Raw genomic sequence first — 19,444 nt, 5'->3', positions numbered from 1 at the left:
TATATATATATATATATATATATAAAGTATCACAATAAAACTGAATGTACATTCATCACGATTCAACCCCACTCAAAATTCTAAAATATCCCTGATCTCATAAACTATGACAACTATCATTCAGCAACTCCTAGACTGCAACAAGAAATTTACAGATTTGATACTTGAAATAATATCAATCAAAGAGAGAAAGACAGACAGAGAGAGAGAGAGAGAGAGAGAGAGAGAGAGAGAGAGAGAGAGAGAGAGAGAGAGAGAGAGAGAGAGAGAGAGAGAGTAGCTACTATCAATGTAGAAACACATTATAGGCATAATACTGTATTTAATCTCAAACACTGGCGGCGTAGAACAAAGATTTGCATAGAGCTTTAAAAAAGAAGTTATTAAACATTATTAGCTAATAGTTTTCATATATAATAAAACAATACAACCTCAAACAATCCAAAAAGTAAAGCAAAGCAGTCTTAGAAAAAAAAGAAAAAAAAAAACTTGGCAACTACTCAATAGTGGGAAATGATTAAAATGTGAATGCAAACCAGAAAAAGATTGATAAAGCTTGACTATGTAATGGTTTTAACACTATGGTTCTTGTTCCTGTGGTTCCATGCTATAATTCCTGTGCTGGTTTAATTAAGGTACTGGACAGAGTTTAAGGCATGATGCCTAAGCTCACAGATTCAATGAAATGCAAGAAGTCATTTATGAGAAGGGACACTCGTCATACACATCCACCCCCTGCTCCTCCTCAAATGTCACCTTGGCGTCGTCTGAATCCAACTAGGAAAGGATAAAACACCATGTTTGCAGTCACAAAACAGAAAAGCACAGGAGACAGAGAGCTGTATATGTAGACAATACTATGACTCATAAATACAGTACACTTAGAACAAAATGAAGGAAATTATAAATCAAGTAGAAATAGAAAACTAAAAAAGAAAAACTAAATTACATTCATTCAAATGGATCTGGCTTCCTGTATCTTACTTTTTAAATATGATAAATATACACTAATAACTTGTCTAGAACAATGCCTTTCCTTCATATAGGATTTCGCTGAGTTATTTTTTTTTGTGTGTGTGATTGTTGCAGACAAAAATGCTTGAATGATTGAAATTGTTTTGCATGCTCTTTCGCAGTGATGCTTGTTGGTAAATTTTAGCTGTACTCCTGTTCAACACAAGTTAATCGAAGAGGACTGTGGCTGAATGCATGTTGTGATGATGTCAAATGACATATCTTGGCTCAAATCTGCGGAAAATCTGTGTTCATTTATAGAAAAATAAAAGCGCGAGCTTCTCTGAATATTGCGTAGTTTGTTTGAATTTGTGTTAATTTATGCTACTGCACAATCATGAAATCCTGGAGGGATTGATAACAGTCTACAATCTCTTCCACATTCAACATGAATTGTAATATACAGCAGAGTAACATTTTTTCTGCTCAATGTTCCATTGGGGAATACAAACTTTGCACTTAAAAGTATGTAAAGTGTAGATGTTAACATCTCTGTCAGTCCTAATGACATGCACATGACAGTAAGCCACTTACGCATTTCATCTCTTTGGTAGTAAAGAGGCGTCCAGATATGAGAATGCGCAGAGGGACGGTGAGAATGAGGATAAATGGCAGGGCCAGCGAAGCCTTGCTGGATTTCACTGCCCACAGGATACCCAAACTCACCAGCTGGATAAGGGTGAACAGGTGCATTCGCCAGGTTTTTACCTGAACAGTAAACAACAAGGAGAGGAACAATTTAGAAAACTATGAAATAAGTGAAAGGCTTGTTGTACTCTCTTGAAATAATGTACGAAAGAGTGGAATGCATTATAATAACAATGAGCATTTGGTTTACACAGAAAATTCCTTTCTAGTCTAAGCCTAGAGTTAATCTTTGACCAGAAAATGACGCAACATCTTCAATAAAACTTGAACATGTTGTCTGGGACAGTAAACATAGATACCTCATGGCAAATGAGTTGATAAGAGGATGTAATATTTTTGCACTATTGTCAAGTATTCAGCATAACATAACATTGTAATATTATTTACAATTATTTTCAGGCACAAATAATACAAAATAAAAGCATAAAGATGTTATCATACTTGAGTGGCATAGGGATTAGACGGGTGGTACTTTTTGGGCACGAAAAACAGCTGTATACGATCCCACATCTGAACACCACTTAGAGAGGTAACTCCCATGTAGAGAAAGATGCCGAACAGAGCTGGCATGGGAATCAACTCCAGGATTTTCTTCATGAAGATTGATACACCTGGCAGAAACAGACAGACACAGACCATTTTTTCAGAACAAATATGAGCACATGGTTTTTCTGTACTTGTCAGTACCAAAAGTGAAAATGAAATGAGTAACCAACAGTGCTGTGAAAAAGTATTTGCACCCATCCTGATTTCTTCTGTGTATATCTCATGCTAAATTGTTTCAGGAATTAAAACAAAATCTAAGATAAAACAAAGGCAACATTTTTAAATGCTAATGTTATTTATTGAAACCAAAATAATTATCCAATACCAACTGGGACTGTGTGAAAATGTATTTTCCCCTGTAGTTACTAGTTGCATGCATAATAGGGTTCAGCTGGACTAGATACTATCAGGCCTGATTACTGCAAACCCTGTTAAAGCAAATCAACACTTAAATAGAACTTTTTCAAAGCATAAAGTTGGTTAAAAAGTCTTACCAGTGACACACTATGCCAAAGTTGAATGAAATTCCAGAAATGATGATGAGGAAGAAGTTGATTGCAGCACTTCAGTCTGGGAAGGTTTACAAAGCTATTTCAAAGGCTCTGGGACTCCAAAGAACCACAGTGAGATCCATTATCTTCAAATGGAAAAACTCTGTACAGTACCGAACCTTCCCAGAAGTGGCCGACCTTCCAAAATTCCTCCAAGAGCACAGCAACTACTCATCCAGGAAGTCACAAAAGAGCCAAGGATAACATCAAAGGACCTACAGGCCTAACTTGCATCAGTAAAGGTCACTGTTCATGACTCCACTATCAGAAAGACACTGGGAAAAAATGGCTTCCATGGAAGTGTGGAGAGGTGAAAACCACTGCTAACCCAGAAGAACATTAAGGCTCGTCTGAATTTTGCCAAAACACACCTTGATGATCCTCAAACCTTTTAGGAGAATGTTCTGTAGATTTATGAATCAAAAGTGGAACTGTTTCAAAGTCTGTAAAGTCTTCAGTAAGAAACTGAATTATGCAGCAAGAAAATGACCCAAAGCATAAGAGTAAGTCCACCTCTGAATGGCTCAAAAAAAAGCAAAATAAAAGTTTTAGAGTGGCATAGTCAAAGTCCTGACTCGAACCAATTAAGATGCTGTTGCAGTCAACTTAAATGGCAGTTCATGCTTGAAAACCCTCCAAAGTGGCTGAACTAAAGCAGTTCTGTAAAGAAGAGTGGGCTAAAATTCCATCACTACCCTCTGAAAGACTGATCTCCAGTTATCAGAAGCGTTTGGTTGCAGTTATTGCTGCTAAAGGTGGCACAATCAGATTTTAAGTTTAAGGGGGCAATTAGTTTTTCCACATGGGTGATAGGTGTTGGATAACTTTTTTTTTTTGGTTCAATGAAAAAAAAAATGTATTGTGTGTTTACTCAGGTTGCCTTTGTTTTATGTTGTATTTCATTTGAAAATCTAAAAGTATTTTGTTTGAGTTATACAAAAACAGAAGAAATCAGGATGGGGCAAATACCTTTTCATGGAACTCTTCATAGTTTTAAGCAATTGGAAATCTGGAACATTTTATTTAGCTCTGTTTATGTTGTGCTGCTAGCAATGAACTCCATCCATCCATCCATCCATTCATCCATCCATCCATTTTCTGTATTGCTTTTCCTACACAGCCTGGAACCTATCCCAGGGGACTTAGGGCACAAGGCAGGGGACACCCTGGACAGTGTGCCAACCCATCGCAGGGCACAATCGTGCACACATTCACACCCATTCACACACGATGGACAATTTGGAATTGCCAATCAGCCTACAGTGTTTGTCTTTGGACTGGGGAAGGAAACCGGAGTACCCAGAGGAAACCCCCAAAGCACAAGGAGAACATGCACACTATGTGCACACAGGGCAGAGCTGGAAAGTGAACCCTCGACCATGGAGGTGCGAGGCAAACATGCTAACCACTAAGCCACGATGCCCCCCAGCAATGAACTCCTCCTGCTGAATTTTTTTAAGGATGTTTAAACAGTGTTGCAAGAACGTTTACATTAAAAATTAAAGTATGATGACATTACTGCACCATGACTCTCAAGCAAAGTATAGACACTGTTGAGCAAAGGGAAAGGAAGCTTCTCTGTGTCAATGCTCAGTGCTCGCAGAACTGAAGTGCTTGCCCATATAAATCATTGTATGTATATGTATCATCGTACATTTTTTTTTCTCTGCATGCTCACTTCACTGCTTACTTCATGCAAGTACAGTTGTGTGCTCGCAATACCAAGCACACTTTGCACTTCTTATTAATGACCACGGTTGCTGATAATGCTGTGTGCACTCAGATTCATTGCTCTTGCACTCTGTATTAAAGATACAGTTTAAATGACATAAGATGTTATATCAGATCATTTTATTAGATACTGTAAGAAGATGCTGTAGTACATCTTCTTGGTATTTCTACAGAGCACAGTTTGCAGTCTGCTTTGCTTTGATCGCTATCATTAACAGTGATATATCGTTGTCCAGATTGCTGTCATTTAATGCACAACATACACTAGGCTTACTTCACGTAATATCATATGGATGTATCGAATCCAAATGGATTAGATGTTGATATCAAAACATTTTGTGAGTATGAGTAAATGAGCATGATATTAGCACCAATAGTATTAAACTTAGCCCACAGATTTTATGTAGAAGAAAAATGTATAATGTATTTAGGAAATAATAATAATTAAAAAAAAAACACACAGTGCAGCATCAATCCAGTACTCACCTACTAAAACAGCCACGATAATTCCACTAATCCTCTGCTCCAGCACCTTACTGATCTCTGGTTTAGGGCCTTTGGACATGACGGTGAGGGCATTGGCATGGGTGACAGATCGCACCGTTGCAGCACTAAGCCAGGGTAAACCAAAAAGGGAAGCAATTCCACCCATCACCACAATGAGGAGCAAATCAAAATGGAAACCAGAGCCCTTCACCATCTTCCTCTCTGGTTTACTTACAATCAGCCTGCAAGGTTGGGAAGATACATTCAGTTCCAGTATAATATGCTGTAGAGCAACTTATCAAGTAAAACATGGTGAAGATAGACTTTGATGCTATTATCCATGTGAACTGTAGTGCACAAACACCACTGTACATAAAATCACACTTTTTGTTCACTTGATGTTCAAGATTAAGGTCCATGCAATGTTTCATCCCATGAGTTGATCTTGCTGCCAGTTAACATTGAGGTGGAAGAGAGAAGCATATTATATATATATATATATATATATATATATATATATATATATATATATATATATATATATATATATATATATATATATACACACATATACATATATATATATATATATATATATATATATATATATATATATATATATATATATATATATACAGTGAGGGGAAAAAAGTATTTGATCCCCTGCTGATTTTGTACGTTTGCCCACTGACAAAGAAATGACTTCTGTTTATCATGTACATGATTCCAACTCTGCCCTCTGTCACTTGTTTCAACTAATCATCTAATTAACAAGACTAAATGAATTGGAAATGAATAAAAAAAAAAAAAACACCAATATGTGCAGTGTGGGGGCGCTCCAGATTGAGTCTTTGATACTGGGCGTTACTCCAGCGGTAATCAAGAGAGGAAAGAGAGAGAGAGAGAGTAATGGCATGCTTCCCATCCAGAGAAGAGGGCTGATTATGTTATAGTTGAACTTTTAGCCACAGATAGCTGTGTTGAATGTTTTTCTGCCACTCGAGAACTACCAACTATTTTTTATACAAGAAGCTACTCACGTCGTGATCTGGGACTCGAGGAAGATGAGAATGAAAACCAGTAAAGCAGGAATAGCACTGGCAAATATTAGCCAAATGGGGAATGATTTCTCTAATCCCATCGGTCTGATAAACCAGCCTCTGGCAGCAGGGTTGGTCACATCCAGACCATCCGGGACCTTCAATTTCTAAAGGTGGTTGAAAGAAAATAAACATAAATATTACAACTGATATAACCACACTGATGCAATTGTTTATCATTTTATTTTGATTAAAATAAATAAATGTAAATTCCTTATAGTTCAATAATGTAGATGTGTAATAATTATTTATTGTACTTGCAAAAAAGTCATATGCAATACTGAGATTCTGAACTGTGCAAAAGTCTTAGGGGCATGTAAAGACAATTGAAACTCAACACCAAAGGCATCAACAGGGATACCTCTGCCACCAGCAAGTCTAGTCCTTTCCGACATTTCAGACACCTTGTGGTGACCCTGACCCTGTTTGGATCAATTCCAGAATGTAATCAGTTCCTCTGCTGGTTACCATGATAATATAATTTCACTGACAGACGCATGATAGATGGACTCACAGACAAACCCGAATACCTAATGCACTGCAATACAATGCAATTTATTTTTAAATATTCCAAATAAATCTATATATACAGGTGCATCTCAAAAAATTATAATATCATGGGAAAAGTTCGTTTTTCCCTGTAATTTAATTCAAAAAGTGAATTATATATAATATAATTAATGTAGTCTACATTTAATACAAATAAAGTGAAATATTTCAAGCGTTGATGATTGTGGCTTACAGCTCATGGAAATGAGATACTGGAAAAATCCAGTATCACAAAAATATTAGAATAACAAATTTATAATACAACAATGTCGACCTGAGAAGAGCTCAAAGCAATCTGGGCTACCTATCAAAGCATCTATCTGTCAAAGCAACCTGGGCTTCCAGAACACCTCAGCAGTGCCACAGGCTGATTGCCTCCATGCCACGCCGCATTGATGCAGTAATTTGTGCAAAAGGAGCACTGACCAAGTAGTGAGTGCATGAATTAACATACTTTTCAATTGTATTATAAATGATTTATTCTAATATTTTGAGATATTGGATGTTTGATTTCCATGAGCCGTAAGCCGTAATCATCAAGATTAAAACAAAAAAGGCTTGAACTATTTCACTTTGTGCGTAATGAATCTAGAATATATAAAAGTTACACTTTTTGAATAAAATTATGGAAAAAAAAGTTTTCCACGATATAATTTTTTTTTTAGATGCGCTTGTGTGTGTGTGTGTGTGTGTGTGTGTGTGTGTGTGTGTGTGTGTGTATATATATATATATATATATATATATATATATATATATATATATATATATATATATATATATATGTATGTATGTGTGTATATATATATATATATATATATATATATATATATATATATATATATATATATATATATATACAGTATCTCTAGTGTAACAGTGTAAATTTGCTGTCCCCTCAAAATAACTCAACACACAGCCATTAATGTCTATATATTAGATAATTATATATATATAATGTTTAAATATAAGATATAAAATCAGCATTTAAGACAAAAGTTTTGAATTAAAATGAATGGGATTTTTGCACAGTCCTGTATGTCTGGCTCAAAAAACCTTATTTTCCATTAATTAGTCTGAACATGACATGTTTATTCCTGAAACTATCCACTATCGCAGTGGGAGTATTTAGACTATACTGTACAGTATATAAACATACATTTCCTGATTTTACATTAATGTCTCTAAGAACTACGGTTTTCCTTACCTGTGTGTAAACATCGTTAATACTGAAGTCTACCATAACCATGAGTAAGAGGGCAATGGGCACACCAAAATCTCCAATCATGCGGCGAATCTGGGGAAAGGCAGTGATTCAGTGAAACAGGAATGACAAATTTATTAGCATTCTCTGACTAACACAAACACAACATCTGTAGAAGGTCTGTCTTGAAGTTAAACAGGATGAAGGTATGTGTACTCACTACATTAAGTTAAAATGAGTGTAAATTGAGTAAAAACCTATGGAAAATTTGGACATCAAACATAGTTTTTTTTCACTGTAATGATCACTGTAATGATTTTACGTATGACACCACGTACAGGGCCTGGGAGGAAGATGCTGTTCTTGAAATGACGGAGGAAGTAGGCAATGAAGAAGCAGCCCAACATCAAGCACATAGAGAGCAGGGCAGTGTTGGGGTATCCATTGACCCCATGGCAATTTGTGTCTTTGGCATCCGTAGTGGCATTCGTGTTGTTGGCAACCGTGGCATTCGTGTTGTTTGAAAGGACAAGTGGTTTTGTGTAGTCCATCATCAGAGGGTGTTCACAGAATATCTACACAGAGGAATAGGAAAGACTAAAGAGTAGAGCTGACAACTGATAGTCAGTGAAAGAAATGTTCAGTCTAAACAGAATGAAAATGGATATGACATGCTAATTGTTGGCTGTGAGCTACCATTCACTATTAGTATTGTAAATTGGTTTAAAATATGTAAGGTTTGAAAGGTGTTGAAGCATTTCTATTAAAGTATATTAAAGTCTATTAAAGTTCTATTAAAACATCTGTTGACTATATAAAGATATCAGCAGATGGCAGAAGTTAGTTGAAGCTTTTAAACTTTTGCAAACCACAAGTTCAAGCAATTAAAGCCCTTCCCTTTAATGTGCTAGTGCTCATGCCAACAACACAAATAAATAGTATTCAGTGTGTACATGATGGATGAGTTTAAGTTACAAAGAGGTTAATATGCCATTTTTTGCAGTGAAGGCATGCACACACCTAATTTTTTCAAGATTTCTGAATATGGTTGAATAAAGGTTCTTAAAGGGTTTGGCTTTCTAAATAGGTCATGACTAGAACCACTCATAGGGTTATACATAGAATATTTAAAGATAAAAGAATACTTAAAGTTTCTAGATTTAGTCCTTTTTTCTAACAGTATATTGACTCCTCTATGTCCTTATTGGTTGGATGTTGGTGGTCCACATGTTTTTCTCCTATTTACAGAACTTGATGCACCATGCAGACATTGCAGGTCTTTTTATCAAAGCAAAAATACTTTTAAAAAAGTGTTCTGAATTAAAAACAAAAGAATACCTTTTAATCTTTGTGTTTACCTTGTAAAGCTTGTAAAAAGTTTCATAGATGAAAATGATGGAGATGAGGATGGAGAAGATCTCTTGGGTAAAACGAGAGATGAAGCGGACGAGGAAACTAGCCTCTGCTGCTACCATAATCAACACAATGATGATCAGCCACATTCCAACCCATACACGACCCACAATGTAGTCGAACTCATACGAATGCGAGAACTGACAGATGGACAGACACAAACAGGACAACATTTAATGACTTCATTTAATCTTGTTTAGGAATCACATCCAGAGATTATCTAGGCAGAGCTATAAAAAAATGTCACCCTTTCACATCATGAAAATAAATAGACCACTTGCTGTACACTTTTAAGGGTTCCCTCAGATGGAAAAACAGTGTAAAGATTTACAGTTCTGTATTGAAACATTTTCCTATGAATATCACTAAATATATTGACAACTTACATACTCTATGTGCTATGACAGACGTGATACATGTATACAAAGTAATATATTTAACTATAAAAGTCTTCATTTGTCTTTTGCAAGTGAAGATATATATATATATATATATATATATATATATATATATATATATATATATATATATATATATATATATATATATATATATATCGTATTCCACAATAAACAACACAATAAGTAAGTTTTATATCTCACTCAGGCCTACTTTAAAGAACGCCTCTTCAAACACCAGCAGTGGCCCACTGAAGCCGATGACCAGCACAGGTTGGGCGGCGAGTAGGCAGAAAATGATTCCCTGTATACTAGTGGAGATCATCAGCTCTGACACTCCCATCCATTTATCTGTTTTTTCCGCTAAGAACAGCAGAGAGAAAGTGAGAAGTGAGAAGCAGTCGTGAATTAAGGTACATATCCAGAATAAACAAGGTTTACAAGGATAGGATACTCACACAAAAGTCCTCCAAATGTGATAGCAGGAGAAAGGGCAGCAAAATAGATAAAAATTATGGCAGAAAACACCTGAAGATTTAAACTATCGGTGAAGTCACTCAGGTAATGTCGGTAACGGCGCTTGATGTCCTTGACCATTCCACCAAATGGATATCCAGTTCGAGCCAATGGATCATCATGTGGCTTCTCAGGTTCTGCTAATGTACATAAAGGATGACTTTTTTTTAAATTAAAGTGATAAACAAACATAATGCTAAACTTCCATAAGAAAATGCTTTTTTTATGTTGACATTGAATCAGCTCCATTTTTCTATAGGTTCCAACAAATCACTCTAAAAGAAACTGCAAAATTGATCTCAGATCAGCCCAATTGATAAGCATCTACCAAAGTTCCTAAGACCTAACCTTTAGGTTTTGAAAATTGAATTCGGGTGTCAGCAGGGCGGAGTCGTTCACGTAACATCTTCTTTTGGAAGCGGATGATTGGCTGGAGCATGGTCTCGCTCTGGATCTCAGTGGGTGGGATCAGAATGCTGCAGTCCATGAAGTCAGCAATGGCACTGGTCAGCTCTTTTTCACTATCGGCAAGATAGGCCTCCAAGCTGAAGACCTTTTGATGAGAGGCAGATATGGAGATGAGAGTAAAGACCAAGTAAAACTTATTCTCATACATGAAGAGATGGGAACTTGATCATGGCCGTAGATTTTCCTAATTGTTGCTCAATTCTATATTTTGCCCCCAACCTTCAAAACTCTTTTGTTCTTTGTTTTATTCAGTACTTACAATGCATAATAACTAACCTGAGATGAAACCTATGTTTTGACCAGGCCAGGGAGAACTTCCTAGTAGTGTGTTTGCTTCATGCTTACATTACTTAGTGTTTAATAATGTTTCTTAACCACTTCCTCTCTTACCCAGTCAGCCAGGAGTGTACCCATGGCTCGTCCGCTCTCGTGGAAATCTATGCCACTCTCGGTTGGGCCTACCAGGGCAAATATAAAACGCACAGGCACAGAAGCCTCTATAATCCCGTCCATCACCACGGAATCTTGCAGTCGCACAAATGCCGTGACCGGCTTCTGCAGAAAGTCCACCGCACCTATACACAGTCATAAAGTAAGAGATATTCTACATGCAAAGATGTTTTGGATAGTTGTCCAGTGTTTGTGTTTATTAAAAATGTGTATTAAATTATCCTTCATCCTCACCTGATAGCACAATGGATGCCTCTATATTATCAGATGTGTCTCTCTGATTGAGAAGAATTGAGAGCAGAATCAGTGAAAGAGACTGATAAGTTATTACAAGAAAATGTTGTCTACATATATATATATATATATATATATATATATATATATATATATATATATATATATATATATATATATATATATATATATATATATATAGAGAGAGAGAGAGAGAGAGAGAGAGAGATAGATAGATAGATAGTGCCCTCCACTAATATTGGCACTCTTGGTAAATTCCTGGTAAATATGAGCAAAGTAAGCTGTGAAAAATTGTCTTTATTATTTATCTTTTTGATCTTTTGTTTAAAAAATCAATAAGTCCAGTATTTAGGTGTATGTATAAAATTGAATAAGTCCAGTATTTAGGTGTATGTATGCCTGGGACGTCTAATAACAGATAGACAATTGGTTAGAAAATACCTGTTTGGTGACAGAGAAGGTCTGCATCTCAATGCCTGCTGAGGTAACCTGTATGGCATCTGTCTGACTGTGAACCATCAACAAAGTAAAAGTAAATCAGTTCTCATGGGTAGTGACCCCCTCCCCAATGGAAGTGAGTTAAACTAATGTCAAGAAGTCTTTGGCCTATGGTCCAGACAAGCTCACATTAGACACTGGACTAACAACACTAACATCTTGTTGGTTCATGCACATATATATGTGTTTTACCTGCGCTTCTCTAACAGTGCCTTCAGCAAAGTCTCCCGATCTGAGGCCTGAATCTCATTCTTTTCAAGAAGTTCATCTACTATCTTCTCAGCAATGACTGTGAAGTCATTTTCCTCCAGGTCCAATAGTACTGCCGCTGCAGACATCCAAGCCAAACAAGGTGTTATTAAAATTCTCAATGGGAACAATTATATAACTGTGGGTTTATTTTAAATTCTGCGAGAGAACAGGTTCTACAAAAAGATCTAACAGTGGATATTACTAATTTGGGCTGATGGAGACTGTTTTACACTCTTAAAAAATGTTTTACAAGCTTCTCAAATGTTCCAGAAACCAAATAGCAACATTTGTAAAACTCATATGTTCTTGGTAGTTGCCAATGAGTTCTTTTTTTTGGATATTTCAAAATATCATGGCTTTAGGCAAAACCCACACACAAAGTAGGAAAATATGAATAGTAGCATTTCCTGTGACATTCTATTTATCATACAAATTTCCTCTTAAATATCCTCGAATCTCACCTTTGCTCATGACCCTACGGAGCTGAATAAGGCTTCTGAAGGTGAGGCAGGAAATGTGTGAGGACCCCCATGTCCCAGTGGTTGCATTGAACGTTTCCTCATACCCCACCCAGCGACCAGTCTCCTGCCATTTTCCATCCAACAGCTCGTTCACCTCCACATATGACTGATACACACAGACACTGAGTCACATGATGGACCTCAATCAATGGTGTGGAGCATGTGATGTTGTGGGGTTTGAGTGGAATGAGTTGATGTGTACTGAGAATGTGCTTACCTGAGCATCACCTCTGGTTGTGGCGTTGGTGTTGGTGTTCCAGGCCGCTGTATCACAAGACACATGAGATAAGACGTGATCGTGACATAATGTTAAGACACATGATGAGGTGATGTTATTGCGAGATAATGATTAAGACTTTGTCAGTAATTTGAATGGCTTTATTGTGTGGTGGAAATTTCATGTATTAGAATGAAATGATTTTAAATATATTCAAGAATATACTTTGGTTACCTACAAGGTTACATCTATGCTTACATATAAGCCAAAATCTACTATGTGTTGAGCTGCATAATATGCTGTAATATTCCTTCCTCTAAACTGTAGATAGCCAACATAAGTGCATTGGATAAGTATTCACTCTTACTTGAACTTTGAAGTGTTATGAAATGAACTAGAAATGAAATGGACTTAACTAGGATTATATGAGACTGTACATATAATAGCCCCTAATACTGAAGTGAGGTAAAAAAAAAATCAATACAGTTTGCAAAAATATTTACTAATAAAAAATATTGTACATATTGTAAATATTGTGACTGCATAGATATTCACCCCTGCTGTTGTTGTGAAATCCCCAAATTAATTCTGGTGCAAACGCTGATTGATAGAACATCATCCCAGAACTTCTTTTGATAGCTCCTTGGTCTTCATAAAGTTATTGTTTAAGTATGATCTCTAACAATCTTTTCAGGCCTTCAAGAAAAGGTGTATTTGTTTTGAGATAATGTGACACTCTACTGTATCTGCACACAACTTGACTCCATTCAATTCAGTTAAACGACCTTCTATTAGTAACTGCACCAGGACAAATTTTGGGGTTTCACAGCAATAGAGGTGAATATTTATACAGTCTCAACTTTTAAAATTTTTTTAATTTTTTTTTTTTAATTTTTTTTTTTTACGTTTATTTATTTGTAAATAATTTTGCAAAATGTATTAATCCCTCCCAGCCACCCCACATCAATATTATGGTCTGTTTTCTGTGGATTCATGGCCTATAATCCCAAACAAGTCCGTTTCAGTTTCAGGTTTCAGACAAAAATACACACTACACAATATGGAAAGGTTTAAGGAGGGTGTGTAATTATGCAAGCTACTGGATACTTGTAGTAAGCACAGAACTTGTGTGTGTGTGTGTCAAGTTTATGTGAGTTGTAGTTACCATCTGGGTGTGTGCTGATGATGTAGCTCTCAGGAGGTTGCCCCTCCTGCTGCTCCTGTCTCTTCTGCTCCAAGTCATAACTCCCTGTATGTTCAGGAAGAGTCCTACAGGGGGCGACAGAGAGCCCAGACTGAAAAATGACACTCAGGACTGAGTCCCACTGCACAACACTTCGAGATTCACTCTTTGGTCTCACCAGAGCTTACGTATGATAGGCCAGGCTGCGCTCTGTCCTCTTTTTATCATCCTAAAACATGAACAGTAATGCTTACTCTATAATCAGGGAGTTTAGGGCCATGCTAGACCAGAGTTTTAGAGTAGAATTTTCTTTTATATATATATATATATATATATATATATATATATATATATAGATATATATATATATATATATATATATATATATATCACATATAACCACACATCAATGGATAGCAGGGCACATGCAATTTGGTTCTAGGTGATAAGATGAACGAGCCACTCAAGGTACTGAGGCCTCTTTTATCAGAAGGCAGGTCTATTTCTCACCAGCAGAGGGCGCAGGTTTATTGAACATTTCTGCCGCATGGGCATGTGTTGTATGCTCAGATGATGGTTGTCAGACTTTGGCAGTTAATGATTAATGGAACATCGTGATAAATCAAATATTATTATTACTAATGGGATGGGATTTAAAGATGTCTTCGTTTAATGAAATTACATTAATTCAATTTGTGGAGTTGGACATTTCCAAGAAACAGCTTCACGGGTTTGATATTTGAAAACGGACGTTGTGTGGTATTAAAAAACAACAACAACACAATAATAGTTATAGATATAATAAGAGAAATAGCAATAGGAATATCAATGTTTTTGCTTGCATAAGATTATTCATCATAGTTTTTGTCATGGTTACAGCCTGTTCCTTTGTTGGGAAAAGTCTCATGACAAATAATATCCCAATATGACTTCCAGTACTTTTATTTAACCGATGTTTCTTAACCAAAATAAGTGAATGCATGATTAAGCAAACAAACATATACTGCATAATTCATTTTGAAATAAATCGCAACATTTACTGCAATATTTGTTTTATTTATCTTCACACACACACACACACACACACACACACACACACACACACACACACACACACACACACACACACACACACACAAATTCTAGAGGGAGGTCTGTATGTGTGTGTGTGTGTGTGTGTGTGTGTGTGTGTGTGTGTGTGTGTGTGTGTGTGTGTCTGTGCGATGTGTGTCCATGGGTGTACATGTGTGTGATACTCACATGCTGAGTGGTGAGGCTGGAGGTGAATCAGCGTCTTCAAAGGACATGTCATTGTCCTGAGAGGACAGAAGAGAGACAGGGTGTATGTGTTATGACAGTTAGAACAAACCATTTATTATTGTATATAGTAGTGCATTAGGTATTGATGCTTTGCTCACCCCTGCAAAATTTACAACAGCTTCCATCAGTAGGGTCTGTGCTCTGCCTTCTGTATATTTTTCCCCCCAAACTCAGAAAACGTTAGACAGAACCTATTCATATAGACATAAACACACAAAATATGAGCAATAGTAATATAAAGTTCCCAAACAAATGCTGTTTCAATAACATACTGGCATGGTCTATGTAATATCAATCTAGCCCAATTTATTCTTTTGCACTGCATCTCCACATCAGATAAATAAAACACTACACTATAAGATATGCCATTTGTGTGTTATTTGACATATTATGGAACAAGTTTAAGAATATTGTTTCACAGGCTTGTCAGTTCTATATAGGCGAAGCACATATTCTTATCAGTTTTCTGTAAAATGTCCCCGCCTTTGTCTCTGCCTCTCTGTCACGCCTGCTTGTGCAGGCTCTCCTTCATGCATTCTCATACAAGTGGGTTATTTGTTAGACCATGTTTCCTCAGTTACACAGGATCCATTGCCCTGCCCTGCCCTGCCGCTAACACATCTGAACTAGACTAGAAAGGGCTTGATAATGTGGAGTGTCAGGTGTGTTAGAATGCTAAAACTTGACCCTGTAGAAAAAGCAGTGAATCATCAGTGAATCACCGGAGCTGAGAAGTCCTGTGTTAGACAAGTGTTTCTGCTGAGATGGGATCTTACAGGGAATGTGCTCTTGTCTGATAAGCCCTGCTATCAGTAGTCACCAGTCATCAATGTGCACACAATTTGCCTAAAAATCTACTCACTATAACAGAACGTAATGGGCCTCATTACACTTAGTCCAAAAAAACTATTCCTCTCATTTATAGGCATTTAAAACAAATTCAATACAATACAATTTTATTACAATTGTACACAATAGATTAGAATACAATTTAAATCTAAAGAATATTTTAGAATGAATTGTAAAACCGTATTTTTTATTATATTACATTCGATTTTTTTTCTTGCTAATGATTAGTGTTTATTGCTATATGTTGTGCCCTAGTGGCAGAGACTAGCTCTTTTTTTTTAATGTCAATTATGATTTCTAAATTTAGTTGATGCTAAATTCAGATTAGTACTGGCTGGTCTTGACTGGCTCTGTACTGGCCGGTCCTGGCCTATGGGCTGTGTATTTGACACCTCTGTGCTAAACTGCACTACATCTTTTTACTGCATTGGTACTCTCAAAGTTACACTGTACCAGTATTATATATTTGTATTATACATTAGACACATTTAATATACAACGTTTCCGTAAGGTCTAATTATATACTTTAAATGAGTGTACCACCCTTGTGATCCTTTTTCATAAGAGATCATTTGAGCAAAACTCAAAAAAAAAAAAACGATTCTACTAGAACTCAATCACAAAGTATGACATTTTATTGAGTTGTCTGAGGGTATGTTCTGTGGCTCACAAATGTGTCAGTCATTGCTTAGACCACCATTAAGTTGCCCACACTCCTCACTTCATAAGCCTATGGTAGCTTACAGTTAAATTGTACAGTTAAAATCATCTAGAGTGATTAGTACACAGTAAGTTTATTACGTTGAAATAGTTATCATAGTATCATAGTAATCACAGCTCTTGCTGTGTTACATGTCTTTTATTTCCCCTCGTTTTAATTTACAGTTCCTTAGTAGCCATGTTGGTTCCATCCATTATATCTTATAAGTCCCTGCCTTTCTGTGGTGCATAATGGGACAGTTTAGAACAAAATTGTCTATTGCTAATTGATTTATTTGTTCGACAAATATTGCGCATATTTTTACTGTACTATGATTGAGCATATTTCATTATAGTTTACATTACATAGCAGAAGCTACAAGCGGTCAACTGCTCGCCAGCTTCTCTCTTTTCACGGTAAAAAAAAAAAATCAGCTTATTATGTGAAACCGGAAAGTCCTCTGTCCTGAAGACTCTACTATGTTGGAAAACTTACTGACTGTTACACAGCGCTAACACTGAAGACTCCTCCCATAAATGTTAAGTAAATGTATCCTTACAAACAACTTCACCGTATCAAAGATGAAATGTTTTTCTTTGTTAAACAAGAAGACATTTTAAAATTCATAATTCATATTATTTGGAGCATATCATATTATTATTATTATTATTATTATTATTATTATTATTATTAGTCTCATCCTATTTAGAATGTCTGCCATGCAAGTTCTTATATCTGTCTTAATATTATCGAAATGATCAGACATATCAGAATGAGTGCATTAATATAACCCTGTGATTTGTAATGCAGCTGACACTACATCTGAGCTGCTGTTACAGAAAAACGAACACTTTCTGACCAACCAGAACTCAACAGCACTGTGGTATAATGTAATTTAATATATCCTAATGCCTATTTTCTTTTTTTTTTTTTTGTACATTTAGTAGCTACTTTACATACTTTATATAATGAGGGTTAAAATTGTGCGCAGAATAGCACAGCAAAATAAAATTTGGGTCTTGTTGCATATTAGTTGTGATGCTGCAAGTTTAGAGCGGGAGGCACAATTGTGTTTCACTTAAAGCATCAGAATGGCCTGTGTCAGCCTTGTCTGTAGGACAAACCTTCACAGATATGGGAATTATCATACACATGCCAGAATGTTGCACACCCATGCACACCCAAAATGTTAAAACTGGCATCCAGTGCAAATGTTAACGTCCTTTAATTTGAAAGAGATTCTGCATTAGTTTAATGTTGAATTAATACACCTTGTTAATTATTTAATAAAGAAATACTAATGCACTTTAAAATGGATTTTTTTTCTATTTATTTTCTTTTAAGTTGAGGTTTGCTGGCATTTTTGGGTTGAGTACAAATGTTCAGGCTGAAATTGATATTTAGCTCAAATAATCAAATCTAGCACAAATGACTTGTCTGGCCATGGCGAATAAAATTCATGTTAAATGCAAGTGTTTATGATGCACTCTTAAACAAGAAACAAGCTCCTCAGGGGTTATTTGAATAGCGAAGGGTTCTTAGCTTCCTAAATTGGTTCTACTCTGAAATGAAGCCCTGTTATACATAGGACCTTTAAGGGTTTCTCCAAATGGAAGAACCCTTTAATGTGGTAGAAATAATTTTTTTATTGTAAGACTGCAATAATTTTAACATTATTTCTGTCAATTTTTTTTTTTTTTTTTTTAAATCTCATGGCCTGATCCAATGCAAAATTTGTATGAATTCTGTATGGGTTTTTATAGAAATAAAACGCATTTGTTAATAAATAAACAAAGTTATTATTTTACATGGCTTGTGTAAATTCTTACTGTGTTGGATGCTGACCTGTAAATTTTTAATGCATGACATTTTCAAGACATTAATGTGCACAAATTTCACATTCATAGCAATAGATGAAGTTAACATGTCGTATATAGAGGGACACACCCTTACCTGGATCCAGGTGTTTCTGGAGGTTCTTTAGGTCTTGGAGTGTGGAGATCCGCAGCTGTGCTGTGAAACCCGTTTTCTTCCACGATGGGAGTAAGCACACAGGGGGTGTATGAAAGATAGACAGATCAAAAAAGTAGAGTGATGGTACAAAGGGAAACACCCATTCTGACACCATAGCAAGCACAAACTGACGTCTTGCCACCCCCCTCACCCCCATCCCTTGCTGAGCACCCAGTGTGGCAGAAGGGTGATAAGCACCCACTGCACGGAGTGTGTTATTGATAAAGGCCAGTTTACAGCAGGGATACCCCAAACTTGCTAGCATAATATTGCTCCCCAGCTGCCATCGACAGTGGTCAAGTCAAAGTATTCAAGTTTGGTAGAGATGTAGAGAGGTAGAGGCAGTAAAACAGGAGACCCTGGTGTTTGAGAGGTGTGAAGACTGACTAATGATAGTAGTAGAGTCTTGTAATCAGCATGAAAGCATCTGGTATTTTAACGTCAACTTGTTTACTGGTTGGGGATTCCCTTTTCAGAGGGTTTCCCCTTCGTGGTCCTCCTCTGATCAGTTTGATATGTTGTTTTTTTTTTCCACTGAGTCATTCATATTTGTAATGATGCTGC

General features: G+C 36.3%; 1 protein-coding gene across 2 annotated transcripts; it reads right to left on the bottom strand.

The window, feature by feature from the left end:
* Nucleotides 1-10: 10 nt before the first annotated feature.
* Nucleotides 11-18,910, bottom strand: slc4a1a (solute carrier family 4 member 1a (Diego blood group)). 2 transcript variants are annotated; one of them, XM_017493545.3, is made up of 21 exons: nucleotides 18,821-18,910; nucleotides 15,417-15,509; nucleotides 15,259-15,314; nucleotides 13,981-14,084; nucleotides 12,816-12,862; nucleotides 12,539-12,704; nucleotides 12,018-12,153; nucleotides 11,769-11,835; nucleotides 11,307-11,349; nucleotides 11,013-11,197; nucleotides 10,503-10,707; nucleotides 10,097-10,294; nucleotides 9,853-10,001; nucleotides 9,186-9,380; nucleotides 8,166-8,402; nucleotides 7,831-7,920; nucleotides 6,017-6,183; nucleotides 4,977-5,218; nucleotides 2,104-2,273; nucleotides 1,549-1,722; nucleotides 11-777 (listed from the first exon to the last, which is right to left on the bottom strand). In XM_017493545.3, the coding sequence occupies exons 2-21, from the start codon at nucleotides 15,441-15,443 to the stop codon at nucleotides 700-702; spliced, it is 2,736 nt and encodes a 911-aa protein (XP_017349034.1). In that variant the 5' UTR covers nucleotides 15,444-15,509; nucleotides 18,821-18,910; the 3' UTR covers nucleotides 11-699. The 2 variants fall into 2 exon arrangements, with proteins under 2 accessions (XP_017349034.1, XP_017349044.1); XM_017493555.3 differs by having other exon boundaries at nucleotides 10,097-10,291.
* Nucleotides 18,911-19,444: the final 534 nt, after the last annotated feature.

The sequence above is a fragment of the Ictalurus punctatus genome, chromosome 2 (genome assembly GCF_001660625.3).
Source record: "Ictalurus punctatus breed USDA103 chromosome 2, Coco_2.0, whole genome shotgun sequence".
Classification (NCBI taxonomy): Eukaryota; Metazoa; Chordata; class Actinopteri; order Siluriformes; family Ictaluridae; genus Ictalurus; species Ictalurus punctatus.
This window is presented reverse-complemented; position numbering and strand designations above follow the sequence as displayed.

What these genes read in the sequence shown, in the direction of transcription:
- slc4a1a (XM_017493545.3), bottom strand. Translation starts at nt 15,443, where the DNA reads ATGGAAGCTGTTGTAAATTTTGCAGGG. An exon ending in CCAGCCTCACCACTCAGCAT is followed by an intron (nt 14,085 to 15,258) that starts GTGAGTATCACA and finishes CGCCCCCTGTAG; the next exon opens with GACTCTTCCTGAACATACAG. An exon ending in CTCGAGTCCCAGATCACGAC is followed by an intron (nt 5,219 to 6,016) that starts GTGAGTAGCTTC and finishes CCAACCTTGCAG; the next exon opens with GCTGATTGTAAGTAAACCAG.